Source organism: Girardinichthys multiradiatus, chromosome 20 (genome assembly GCF_021462225.1).
Source record: "Girardinichthys multiradiatus isolate DD_20200921_A chromosome 20, DD_fGirMul_XY1, whole genome shotgun sequence".
NCBI lineage: Eukaryota > Metazoa > Chordata > Actinopteri > Cyprinodontiformes > Goodeidae > Girardinichthys > Girardinichthys multiradiatus.
The window spans coordinates 12,156,784-12,170,608 of NC_061812.1; the positions used below are offsets into that span (position 1 = coordinate 12,156,784).

The 13,825-nt window shown below is 41.9% G+C and overlaps 1 protein-coding gene across 4 annotated transcripts in view; it reads right to left on the bottom strand.

Moving 5' to 3' along the window:
- chd5 (chromodomain helicase DNA binding protein 5) overlaps nucleotides 1-13,825 on the bottom strand; it is a 65,240-nt gene that overhangs the window by 35,770 nt on the left and 15,645 nt on the right. For all 4 annotated transcript variants that reach the window (XM_047348152.1, XM_047348151.1, XM_047348149.1 and 1 more), the window contains exons 2-3: nucleotides 9,793-9,944; nucleotides 725-943 (exon numbers count right to left, since the gene is read on the bottom strand). In XM_047348152.1, the coding sequence (XP_047204108.1) occupies nucleotides 725-943; nucleotides 9,793-9,944 (371 nt within the window). The remainder of the gene's footprint in view (nucleotides 1-724; nucleotides 944-9,792; nucleotides 9,945-13,825) is intronic.

Sequence of the window (13,825 nt, forward strand, 5' to 3'; positions counted from 1 at the left end):
AAAGTGTCATGGTTTGGGGATGCTCTGCTGCAACAGGACAATTCACTTCCCTAACATTGAATACACCATGAGTTCTACCTTGTATTAGAGGATGCTGATGTAAAAACAGCTGTAGAAAAAATCAACTTGCAGCAGAACTGGACCCTGGAACATAGCAGTGACTCACATACCAGTAGGTCCAGGACTGGCTGGGAATTAAAAGAAAAAAAAAAGGAAAAACCTGGGCCAGTCAAAACCCAGATCTTGATCTCATTGAGAAGACATGGGGTGACTTAAAATTGGCAGTATATACAAGAAATCCTCAAACATGTTACAGCTGAAAATGACGAGTGGCGCAAACTTTCCTCAGACTGATATCAAAGACTGCTACATGACAAGAAATGTGTCACTGATTACTGCCAAAAGAGTTTAAGACTAGCTATTAGGTGATAGGGTGTCCTAACTTTTTCTTTATCTAGAAAACACGTTTGTCAATATCTTTTGTATAATGAGTAAAACAAGCTTATTTTTGGTGTTTACCTGTAAAAACGGCACTTTCTTTTCAGGGAGAAAAACATTTATTAGAGATTGTTATGTACCTTAAAGGTTTGCCAACTAAAATGCATATCACTATCTTATTAGGAATTAATTTATCATGGCTAAAAATCTTAGATATGCGTATCTTCTATACATGAAATAGAAGATGCAGTCTACTTGTACTCTAGACTTTCTACTGTGGACTTACTTTCATGTTACCATCATCATCGTCATCATCATCGTCGTCCTCATCTCTTTTCTTCTTCCTGGGCTTCCTCTCTTTTTTCTCCCTTGGTTTCTTCTTCTTTTTTTTGGTGGGGCCATATGCACTGCTTTCGCTCTCTGAGCCAATTTCTGGTCGTTCGAGTTCCTCCTCTACCTCTGAAATCTCTTCTAGGTCGCTGTCAAGTCTTGCCTGGAGTCCTCCCTAAGGTAAGACAAGGACACAAAACTATGCTTACATAACCACACGTGATTGGTTTATTGGGTTGTGCTCTCCATGGAATTACCTAATTTCCCTCATTTTGTAGATAACAAAAATGTGAATGACCATGATTTCTCCATGGGCATTTTTCTCCACATAAAAATGTATATTTATTGTTTTGTTTCTGCCAATCTTTTTTTTTTTTTACTTTTTATTCTTGCATCTACCACAAGGTAGCAGAAATAAACCAAGTTACTTTATATACCAGGCACCATAAAGAAGTGAACAAGAATGCTTGTACTATCAGGCATGGATTTATCGATAGCTGTCAGATACGATCAGATTCTGTGTGCACTTTGAACTCTAAACCCAAGGATTCTTGATGCTTCTGTCGCATTGTGTGCACCTGCACATATGTTTTGCATATCTTTGGCATTTAAAGATGTTACAGCATTACCTCTTTGCGAATAGTGCTCCAGTATACATAGTGTGTCGACTGAAAGCAGTTACTTGCATCAAAGTCCAATTTTGCACACCAGTGCTATAGATACAAAGATACCTAGCCCCCCCAAGTGTCTCTGAGGAACTTAAAAAAGTCAGTAAAGCTTCCTTTTCCACAACAGCAAAGTATTAAACATGGTGCATGGCACGAGTTAACAGTATCTGTTTAAATATCAGCAACATGTGTATGTGGCATCGAGTGGAAGACTGCTCAATTACGTACCTGAAATTGTTGAATAAGTAACAAAAACAACTACAAAGGTGCGAAATGGTGAAGGGTCGAATTGACCAACACCCAACCCACACACTTAATCTGTCCGATAGTAAATTAATTTTGTGTGTGGATGATAATAAAACCAATCACCAGTGTTGTTTATCTCACAAATAATGAAGATGAAATTACTTCATTGACACACCTTGTTTTCATGACGAAAACAAGATGATGACAAGCTGAACATGGCTGCAGCTCCACCTATGGCCTGGTTTGTGGTGTGCTCACAATAAAATTGGTGAGAGGTGGTACACATGCTATAGATTTCAACATTTGAGCTGTTCATTTAAAAAGTTAGGAATTTTGTGTCTTAAAACTGTTTTATGTGGTTTTCTTTTGTGTTTTTTTTTGAAGACCCAGACTGAAGCTGACAAAATTCAACCAGAAATAGTCAAAACCTGCGGCAGTCTACGCTGCCAACACTAGTTGGTGATCAGTCACAGTCTTGATTTTGCTGCTGTTGGGCAGAAACCATGTATCTCCAAAAATGTAACTTTTCAGGAAATTAAAAAACATATTGCTTCTAAATGTAAATTCATAGTGTTTGGTCAAAGTTACATGCTCTTTTTTTCCACAGCAAATATACCTATAAAAGCCCAGATCAGTGGAGTTGATTATCATAAGAAAATAAAAATTACTAAAAATGAAGACACGGGGGCAGCCCTTTACATCTCCCACCATCTCGTCCTCATCTCACTCCATCTGCACTTACCTGTCCTTACCTGTCCTCCTCAGGCCCCCTACCTGGATTAAAGATGAGGACGATGTGAGTACGCTCCTCCAGCACCAGAAAATCAGGAAAGCTCCAGGACATGAATGTGTGTCCTCCTTCCATCTGACAGACTGTCCCACTGGCCCCCATTTTCACTCCGATCTTTAACAAGTCTCTATAGCTGTGTGAGGATCCCCACAGCTACAAACGCTTCACCATAATCCCGGTCCCCAAGAAAAGCATCATTACAAGATTAACTGATTACATGTCTGTAGCCCCGATGTCTGTGGTCATGAAATCCCCTCAGCAACTGGTGCTGAGCCATCTGAAGGACATCACAGGACCCCTGCTGGACCCTCTGCAGTTTACTTACTGGGCAAACAGGTTGGCGGAGGATGCAGTCAAGCTGTGACTATACTTCATTTGCACTATTTTGACTATCCAGAAACTTACACTAGGATCCTGTTTGTGGGCTTCAGTTCAGCCTCAGCTCAGCTTCAGCTTAACACCATCAACCAAGACATCTTCCACCAGAAGCTTACCCAGCTTAAAGTACCGGCCTCTAACTGTCAGTGGATCACCAGCTTCCTGACCAACAGGCAGCAGCCAGTGAGGCTGGGCAACATCTTCTCCCACAAAACAGCCATCAGCAACTGCGCCCCCCAGGGGTGTGTTTTCACCTCACTCTAATTCTCTTTTTACATAAATGACTGGTCTGATCCAGGGTGGTGATTAATCTACATAAAGATAGAAGGTGGAGTAGTCAGAACTGCCTGGTGCTTAATCCCCTCCTTCCGAGGAGCCACCCTTTCTCAGGACCTCAATTTTCATAGATACTGTTAGGAAGAGGGCCCAGCAAAGACTGTACTTTCTGCAGCAACTCAAGCAGTACAAGCTGCTACAGGAACTACGGGTCATCTTCCACACTGCCATTATTCAGAATGTCCTGTGTTTGTCCATCACTGTGTGGTTTGGTTTAGCTACAACACAAGACAGGGCCAGACTGCAATGAACAACCAGGTCTGCAGAATGGATCTTTAGGGCTGACCTTCTATCCGGAACTTGTACAGGCCTAGGGTCAGGAAACGGGCCAAAAGTATCTCTGCAGCCTCCACACATCCTGAACACAAACTGTTTAGACTTTTACCTCCTGGTAGGCGCTACAGCCCGCTACTTTATAATCCCGCTGCCACAGAACCGGCTTCTCCCCCCTGGCTTTCTCTCTGACCTAACATTCAGAGACCCCAGGCTACACAGCTGGAAATCAACACAATGCATACAATATTTGCACTAGTTCAACCATGCCTTTATTTACAAATGTATTTTTAAAAACACAAATTTGTTTCCTAGCTAGAACATATATTCATATTTAAAATGTCTGTACATTGAGAGCAAAGTCACATTCCTTGTTTGTGTGCACAAAGTTGGCCAATAAAGCTGATTCTGGATAACTTGTACCTGACTTAAAGGTTCTAAGAAATTAACGTAAACATAACATAAACAAAAAAAAAATAGTTTCTTCCAAACAGAACATTTTTTTAAATTAAGCGTTCTTTTCTACCATCCCAATAAACAGGTCTTTTATGGTTCTTCATGTCACCCAACATTTGTCAGAGGTCATAGTTATCTCTTTAATCATCTTTGGGATGCCAATGAACATGTACAGGTGTTGGACAATGAAACTGAAACACCTGGTTTTAGACCACAATAATTTATTAGTATGGTGTAGGGCCTCCTTTTGCGGCCAATACAGCGTCAATTCGTCTTGGGAATGACAAATACAAGTCCTGCACAGTGGTCAGAGGGATTTTAAACCATTCTTCTTGCAGGATAGTAGCCAAGTCACTACATGATACTGGTGGAGGAAAATGTTTCCTGACTCGCTCCTCCAAAACACCCCAAAGTGGCTCAATAATATTTAGATCTGGTGACTGTGCAGGCCATGGGAGATGTTCAACTTCACTTTCATGTTCATCAAACCAATCTTTCACCAGTGTTGCTGTGTGTATTGGTGCATTGTCATCCTGATACACGGCACCGCCTTCAGGATACAATGTTTGAACCATTGGATGCACATGGTCCTCAAGAATGGTTCGGTAGTCCTTGGCAGTGACGCGTCCATCCAGCACAAGTATTGGGCCAAGGGAATGCCATGATATGGCAACCCAAACCATCACTGATCCACCCCCATGCTTCACTCTGGGCATACAACAGTCTGGGTGGTACGCTTCTTTGGGGCTTTTCCACACCGTAACTCTCCCAGATGTTGGGAAAACAGTTAAGGTGGACTCATCAGAGAACAATACATGTTTCACATTGTCCACAGCCCAAGATTTGCGCTCCTTGCACCATTGAAACCAACGTTTGGCATTGGCATGAGTGACCAAAGGTTTGGCTATAGCAGCCCGGCCGTGTATATTGACTCTGTGGAGCTCCCGACGGACAGTTCTGGTGGAAACAGGAGAGTTGAGGTGCACATTTAATTCTGCCGTGATTCAGGCAGCCGTGGTTTTATGTCTTTTGGATACAATCTGGGTTAGCACCCGAACATCCCTTTCAGACAGCTTCCTCTTGCGTCCACAGTTAATCCTGTTGGATGCGGCTCGTCCTTCTTGGTGGTATGCTGACATTACCCTGGATACCGTGGCTCTTGATACATCACAAAGACTTGCTGTCTTGGTCACAGATGCGCCAGCAAGACGTGCACCAACAATTTGTCCTCTTTTGAACTCTGGTATGTCACCCATAATGTTGTGGGCATTTCAATATTTTGAGCAAAACTGTGCTCTTACCCTGCTAATTGAACCTCCACACTCTGCTCTTACTGGTGCAATGTGCAATCAATGAAGACTGGCTACCAGGCTGGTCCAATTTAGCCATGAAACCTCCCACACTAAAATGACAGGTGTTTCAGTTTCATTGTCCAACCCCTGTACATCAGGGCTGCTAAATGTAGGTCTGAACACGTTGTCATTAATATTGCTTGAACAACCAAAAAGGGCAAAAGCCACAACAAAATGCATTGAAATCCACTGGGTGTCCATTGATAGTATATTGAAATTAATTTCATTAAGCCTAACAACAATAAGATGGTATGCAGCTATCTAAACGTGTAATAATTTACTATCTAAACTTGCAATAATTTACTGCAATCCCTCTTCCCAAAGCAGCCTCAGTTTAATTGTTTAAAGTTGTTCTACAGTGATAGAATTACCTATAAATGCTTTGAGAACAAAGGGCTAATCTTTTCAGAAAGCACATCCTCTCTGAACACTAACACTTGCATATTGAAATAGATTTAGCACTTTAAATGTTACTGTCAGAGTTTCCTATTGTACTGATGCTTGAATGATGTTACTTGCTTGGAAGTAACGTTTTGTACATTTTTTATAGTGCCATACATTTAGTAATATAGTAGCTATTCTGCATGTAATTAAAAATGAATCCAAGTCAACAATTAAAAGTGATTTTATGATGAATTTGCATCTTCCATCTTCTCAAAGAGCAGATTAATAACTGAAACCAAGAAACAGACCACATTTTGCTATGCAGCCAGTCAAAAACTCAGTGTCCTGCCTGTTTAATATGGGACATCTGGAGGGCTGTATGGACTTAACAGTTAACAGGTGTTGTTTGTGTGATCAAGAGAGTGGGAAATTCACTGCAGGTTTCATATACTGCGTGTATGTGAAAAAGTGAATGTTGTTTCTTTCCTTGTCCATGTCAATCCCTATATTTTTTTTTCCTTTTGTGTGCTGCAGATGTATCCAGATTTTACTATCAGTTTGTGGATGTGTCACCTGAATATTCCTTTTCCCAATATTTTGCAGCTGCAGAGAATGTATGCATGTAAATGGATGCATAGAGGCTTTGTGCTCTGTTCGCTGCCTGTTGCTCTGCAGGCCTGCCGGGCTCCATGGAGAGACTTGCAGGCGTTTTGCTCTGTAGCGCAGTGGTAAGGCTCACGTTGCTGCAGCGCTCGCCAACCCTACCAGCAGCCTGGCTGTGTTGCCATGGTGACCAAATCTGAGCAGTGTCTCACTCTCTCTCTTTCTTTCTAGATTTTGCCCCCCTCTTCCCTCGCTACTTCTCTTCATCTTTTCTCACTTTCTCTTCTTCACATCTTATAGTTCTCCTCCCTCACCCCATCCACCCCTTTAAATTCTCTCTCAGTTTATATCCTAACTTCTCCCTGAGTCTTTTTCCTCTCCCACTCTTTTTTTTTCTATCACACAACTCATCCACCCCCCCACCAAGCACACAAAAACTCACAAACACACACTCCATCACAGTGGCAGCCTATGGAACGGCGCCATCCAATCAGACACGTTTGCATAACGAGCTTGTTATGCAGAGGCCTGTGGTTGCGAAGCCCGTGCTCCAGCACCCGTCTAGACAAATCTCATTTATGCATAAGATGGAGAGAGAGAGTGAGTGAGAGAAGAAAGAGCAAATTGAAGATTGTGGATGGGGGATGGGGGTGGAGGAGGAAGAGGAAGAGGAGGAGGAAAATGCAAAGAAGCAGAACTACCACCGTGAGCATCCACAAGGACAAGCTGGAATTGGAACTGCAACAACCTGGTGGTGGCCCAGAGTTCAATGCTAAACGCATATCATAGATGAAAAGATGATTCTTCAGCACAGTAGTAAAGAAGCAGCCTCTACTTTCAAAGGGTGAGAAAATCAGATAATCGCTGATAAGCTAATCAAATTAGTGGCTTTCCCATAATGTTTCCGCCCTGGGGAGACTGGAGAGGATGCTGCAGTAAATATCAAGTGAATGAAGATGTGGATATTCAATAAAATCTAGCTCAATAAGAATTTTAAAAACTTAAATTTCCTTGCATCTTTTTTTTTTACCTGCAGTTGAAAAAATGGGGAAGCAAATAGACTGCAGTTCTCTCCAACTTGTATTTCTCCTACCAGCAGCCCTGACCTCAGGCTGGGATGTGCCACTGACAGTATCTGACCCCAATTGACTTTTGGACCCCGTCTGACAGCACCTTTTGGGAGCGATTGCAAGTGAATTACAGCAGCGGCAACCGAAAGAAAGAAAGAAAGAAAGAAAGAAAGAAAGAAAGAACAGGGTTTGTTTAAGGGAGGATTGAACAGAAAGAGTCAGAGGGAGTCTCCCCTCCTCATGAGCTCAGTGAGACCCCACAGAGCTCAGACAGCCAAAACAGTCAAAGGGCTGGGTGGCAGCCTGGCCAGTCAAGCTCCTAGCAGAGCTGCTGGCAGCTCCAGCCCAACACTGGGGAACATCCTGGCCATGTAACTGGTACCGTGAAGGCCACTGCCAATGCAGGAGGAGAAAACACTGAGATTATACTGAATTACTGTAATTACTGAGGTTCTGTGTTTGGAAAACCAAGTAAGCACAAGATGACTTGATTAGATGCTGACTTTTGCATGATGCCCCACAAAGGCATTTAAATTAATACTCTGTGTAATGTAGATCATTTCACCAATCATTTGGATTTTATGGCATTTTTTCTAATATTTTGCTGTCAGAATATTGGTTCTTCATTTGACTATTGCTGGTCTCAATACCTGATTTTAGATAATTTAGCCAGTGTTGGCTAGTTACAGAACCAACCTATGATCGTCATTATGTTATTATTTTAGAAAATCTTGCAAGCACCAATAGTTTAATCCTAGTTTGGTAGTCAAATAATAAAGATGTCTTGCGACTATTCCAGGTTTTAGCTCTGGGTCATCATCATTTACATGATTGATATGAGGAGTTCCTAACAAAATTCAGTTTACAGTACTTGTTATAGGTCTATTGTGTATGATGATGTCAGTCACACAATCAGGAACCGCAGTATTTTGTGCAGCAGGTCTATTTATAATTCTTGCACACTATTGTATTGATCAAATCTTGGGTTTCTGGACATAAAGAAGAGAGGTATAACCAGACACTACTACTAGAGTGACACAGATTCACATTTTTTTAAGTAGAATTGTTTCTGAGCTATTAAAAACTGTGGCGATCAGAGGCAAAGAGATAAGATGAATGAGTAAACATGAATTATCAAGATGATCTGGCACAGGAGGATAACACTACACCATGTCCATGTTGGCTCCTATCATTTCATATCAGGTTAAACATTGTTACTCTTGTTGTCATGTTCCCCAACAGAATGATGGTTTAATTTGTTTCAAATGCAAAGTGCTTAAAAACAATGTCTTCGCCCACACACACATTTCAACAAAAAAGTACCTGCCAGTTTTATTGTTTCAGGCAGTACATGTTGAGTTTAGGCTTCCTACAGTACAGGTTACAGATAAGTTGTAAGATTTAAAATTGAATGCTTGTGGCATGTAGCACCTGCCATTGCTTAAATAAAACACAAAAAATCTTACACTGCAAGTACAAGGTTAACGTCTTGAGCGCTTCACAGACAACACATAGTAGTTTCCATATCTATCTATAAATTACTCAGTAGCCCTAGCACTCATAGCTTGAACTACCTATGCTCTTTGCCATCTGGTATGGGTCAAGTCCATTGGTTACATTTCTAGTTTTATTCATAAACCAGTTATCTTCTCCAATATTCCTGAATTTGACGCAATTGTTACATTCATTGCTTGTCCTCCAAGAATGGGTGTGGACATTCAGGGGCATTTAGAACCAAAAAGTGAATGTGCTCACTGCAAATCAATGCTGCTTTAAACTTTAACCTGCAGATCCTATTTTTGTTTTGCACTCTCTCCTCAGTTTCATGAATAGAGAAAAATGTGAAATTAGTGTAAACACTGAGAAATAGACATAAAAACCTAATCCTCAATCTGCAATTTGAATTTTTTTCTTCATACTCTGTTGCTTCCTCTAATTTTTCGACCAATGTCCTCTCTTTTGTTTCATGTTTTAAGAATGCTGCAGTGTTATACAGCATCTTAGCTTTTTAAGGGAGAGGTATTAATACTGTTAAAATTCTGTACAATTCTGAAGATTTAAAAGTCAAACAAACCTTGCTATCAAACCACCTCTGTCAAATCTCTACAACTACAGCTGCTAACTTGGCTAAAACACTGTCCCTTTGACCCCAAAGCCCCTGCCTTAAGCAGCAGCACCACAGGGACAAATCCACACTCTAAAATGTCACTTGGCACCCACAGCTTACACTGGCAGTAGCAGCGACTCTGCTGCCAACCTCCCCTAGGCCTGAAACAGTCCACTGCTTCTCATTTCGATTACAGAGGCGGTCCAGCAGCCAAAGAAGAGCTATGATCCAATTGCAAAGCATCAAAGGTGTAATAGTGTGAGAATCAAAGAATGAGGCCGCACAGTTTGAGCCAGAATTCCTGGCAAACCTTTGTGTTTGAGGTGATGACAGACAGGGCTGTGTGTGAACAAGATCTTACCTCTTTTTTCCTCTTCTTAACTTTGGGTATTTTCCCCTCTTTTATCTTTTTGGGCTTTTTCTTCTTCTGCTGTTTGAGGGAGTCGTCATCAGAGAAGAAGCTTGCAAGGGCCATGAGGGGAACGGTGTTACGCTCAGTTTCATCATCTTCATCTGGACACAGAAAGATGTGTTCATGTTCATGCTTAAGAAAACATGGCATATGCACTTAAATAGTTATTAATAATAGTTATTTCTTATTTTATTCACAAAAAATGACATAGAATAGGAAAATATTAATTTGAGACTACCTTAGTAAAGACTAGAAAATGAAATTCACAATTTAATTTTCCATTGGGAAGTTTATATACATTTGTTCATCTCCTAAGGCATGGGAGATTAAAAGTTATCAAAATGGTGATTTTGAGCATGTTTAGCGGGTGTTGCCAGGCCTTGATCTTCGTCTTCTCACCAAAAAATTTTAAAGGCTGTAACTTTCACATACAAAAGCAGAATTCTACCAAATTTGGCATGATTCATCCATTTTCAGTGCCCAACGATACTATGTGGTCATACACTGACATTATTAAAGCCCTAACTCCTGAGAACAGGAAGTCACTTTTTAACTTAGAAAGGTCCATCTTTGACCCTCTTGGCCTAATCCACTTGAAATTGTGTCAGAAGAGAGATAAGTTGGTCTTACTTTGTTTCAAATACAGAGACTTATTGCTGGAGGATGTGGCCGTGGTGGCGTGGACAGGCTCCAATGTCAGGACCTACAAAAAAGTCTCTTGGAGCCATGGTCTAAACCCCACAAGTTGGCCATTTTTGATCAATGCCGCAATTTTCTATTGTTTACACATGTCGTATCTGAGCGAACTTTTTCTACAGCTTTACACATACAGACTTCAAAATGACTTAGTATTCTCTTAAGGCATTAAGGATCAAAAATTATCAAAAGCTGTTTGCTGCATCAAAGCATCTGGGTTTCCCCAAGTCACAAAATCTGACTTCTGGCCATAAAAGATGAAGGTGTAATAACTTCCCCCACACAAGGTTGGGGCAGTACCAAACTTTCTGTGTCATCACATACCAGCACCCAACACACTCACATCACTTTAGCTTCACCCTGTTAGAAAAGGTAGTGACTTGGTGGATGTCCTCCTTCTATACTCTCTCTCATACAAATTTCAAGCTGTGTCTGATGACACAGAACAAGATGATGTTGAATCTAATTCTGATCAGTGACAGTTGGCTGGACCATGTAGGCGTGGCAAAATTCAATATCTCAGATATGGTTGGCTCTAAATCACACATGCATGATCTGATTTGCTCTAACTGGAAATGAATGATCTTTGTCAACCCACAAACAGCTCAACAGGATTACATTCCAGTTTGAATCAATTGTGCCCCCTACAATATTTCAAACAGCTATATCTCCCTTATGCGTTATCCGATCCACACCCAATGTTGTGTGCTTTCTCATGGATGACTGTTCAAGACATTGGCATGGGAACTTGATGACATCACGTTGGCCACACTCACTTAGAACAAGAAGTGTCTTGTTTCACTGGTGGATGTCCTTCTTTTACACTCAAGGAGTGTTTGATGACACCGAACAAGGTGATCTTGAATCCCATTTTGAACAGTGACTGTTGGCTGGACCGTGTGGGCGTGGCATTTGACATCTCACCATTTGCATCCAATTGGCTCTATGCATGATCCAATTTGCTCCAAACTGGATATGAATGATATTTGTCAACCTACAAACAGGTCAATTGGGTTACATTGGAATTAGAATTATCTGCGCCCCCTAGAATATTTTGAATAGCCCTATCTCCCTGATGTATCATTTGATCCCCACTAAATGTTGTGTGCATAATTGTGGAGCACAGTTCAACACATTTGTATGGTAAATCGATCACATCATTTTAGCCCAACCCACTGAGAAACGAAAATCACAGGTTACTGTGGTAAATGACCCTCCGTGACAATCTGTGGAAGTATTCAACTTTGTCTAATATCAGATAATAACTTTAAATGACATTTTCAAAATATTACAGGTCTTTTGCCACCAAACAGGACGTGATTACAGCTTCTTTTAGGAAAGGCGACACGGATACAGGCAGGCGTGACACATACCAGAACGGCGCTGAGGTGTGATCGCCGCCCAGCGCTGCTTGCAGTTTTAATTATATTGATTATTTATTTATGAGAGGCGTGTGAGTGGAAAATTTGGTATGTGCATGTAATTTTTTTTTCAGTTGTGAGAATAGGCATATAAATGCAGATGTGAAGTCATGGTGTTATTGATGGCCTGTAAAATAGGCACAAATGAGAAAGCAGTAACAACGAAATGTTTTAAATAAAAGGAAAAATTAGCTAAAGATTGTGATCACTGAATAATGGAGGAGAGGCATGATAAAAAAAAAAAAGCTTAAGCTTCCTTTTGCACCTTTTGAACAAGATAATATTTTTCTCTTCTTGCAAGTTGTATTGCTTTCATTTGCTTAAATAAACAATTATTGATTCATTCACTGTTTGATTTGGTAGATTTTTGAACTAGTTAATATTCTAGCATTTACCAAAACTTGAACCAGTCAACAAATTTCGAAAGCTGCAGTTTTGGTAAAGCCATTCTAGAAGCTTAACATTAGCCTGGCCTCTGCAGTCAAAACCCATTTCTTATGAGTGTTTGGGATCTTTGTACAGTGGCATACCTAATGCGTTTCTGTTTAAAACCATTTAGCTGTTGATTCAGGGTGAAGTTGAAGAATCAAAAGGTAGTCTTCCATTTTTCTTATTCCATCAACCTTGTGCAGTGCACCATGACTACTGGTGTCAAACTGCCCCAGAGCATAATGCTCCCGCCACCGTGCTTGATAGTCAATGCAGTGATCTAATGTTTCATAGACTCACCTTGACCCTAAATACACTCACCGGCCACTTTATTAGGTACACTTTGCTAGTACTGGGTTGGACCCCCTTTTGCCTTCAGAAATGCCTTAATCCTTTGTGGCATAGATTCAACAAGGTACTGGAAATATTCCTCAGAGAGTTTGGTCCATATTGATATGATACCATCACACAAACCGGAAAAGGGTGGGTTGTCCTCTTCAGGTTGGAGGGGAGTTCCTGCCTCAAGTGGAGGAGTTCAAGTATCTTGGGGTCTTGTTCACGAGTGAGGGAAGAATGGAGCGGGAGATTGACGGACGGATCGGTGCGGCTGCCGCAGTAATGGAGGCACTGTGCCGGTCCATTGTGGGAAGAGAGAGCTGAGCCGAAAAGTGAAGCTCTTGATTTACCGGTCGGTCTATGTTCCTACCCTCATCTATGGCCATGAACTTTGGGTCATGACCGAAAGAACGAGATCCCGGATACAAGCGGCTGAAATGAGCTTCCTCCGTAGGGTGGCCGGGCACTTCCTTAGAGATAGGGTGAGGAGCTCGGCCATCTGAGAGGGGCACGGAGTAGAGCCGCTGCTCCTCCCCATCAAGAGGAGCCAGTTGAGGTGGCTCGGGCATCTATAGCAGATGCCTCCTGGACGCCTTCCTCGGGAGGTGTTCCAGGCACGTCCCACCGGGAGGAGGCCAAGGGGACGGCTCAGGACACGATGGAGGGACTATGTCTCTCGGCTGGCCTGGGAACACCTTGGGCCCCTCCCCCAGGAGCTGGAGGAGGTGTCTGGGGAGACAGACGTCTGGGTGTCTCCGCTGAGTCTGCTGAGTCTGCTTTCCCCGCGACCCGGTCCCGGACAAGCGGAAGACAACGAGTACGACGAGTACGAGTACGAGCATCACACAGATGCTGCAGATTTGTCAGCTGCACATCCATGATGCGCATCTCCTGTTCCACACATCCCAAAGGTGCTCTATTGGATTGAGATCTGGTGACTGTGGATGCCATTTGAGTACAGTGAACTCATTGTCGTATTCAAGAAACCAGTCTGAGATGATTCGTGCTTTATGACATGGCGCGTTATCCTGCTGGAAGCAACCATCAGAAGATGGGTACACTGTGGTCATAAAGGGATGGACATGGACAATATTCAGGTA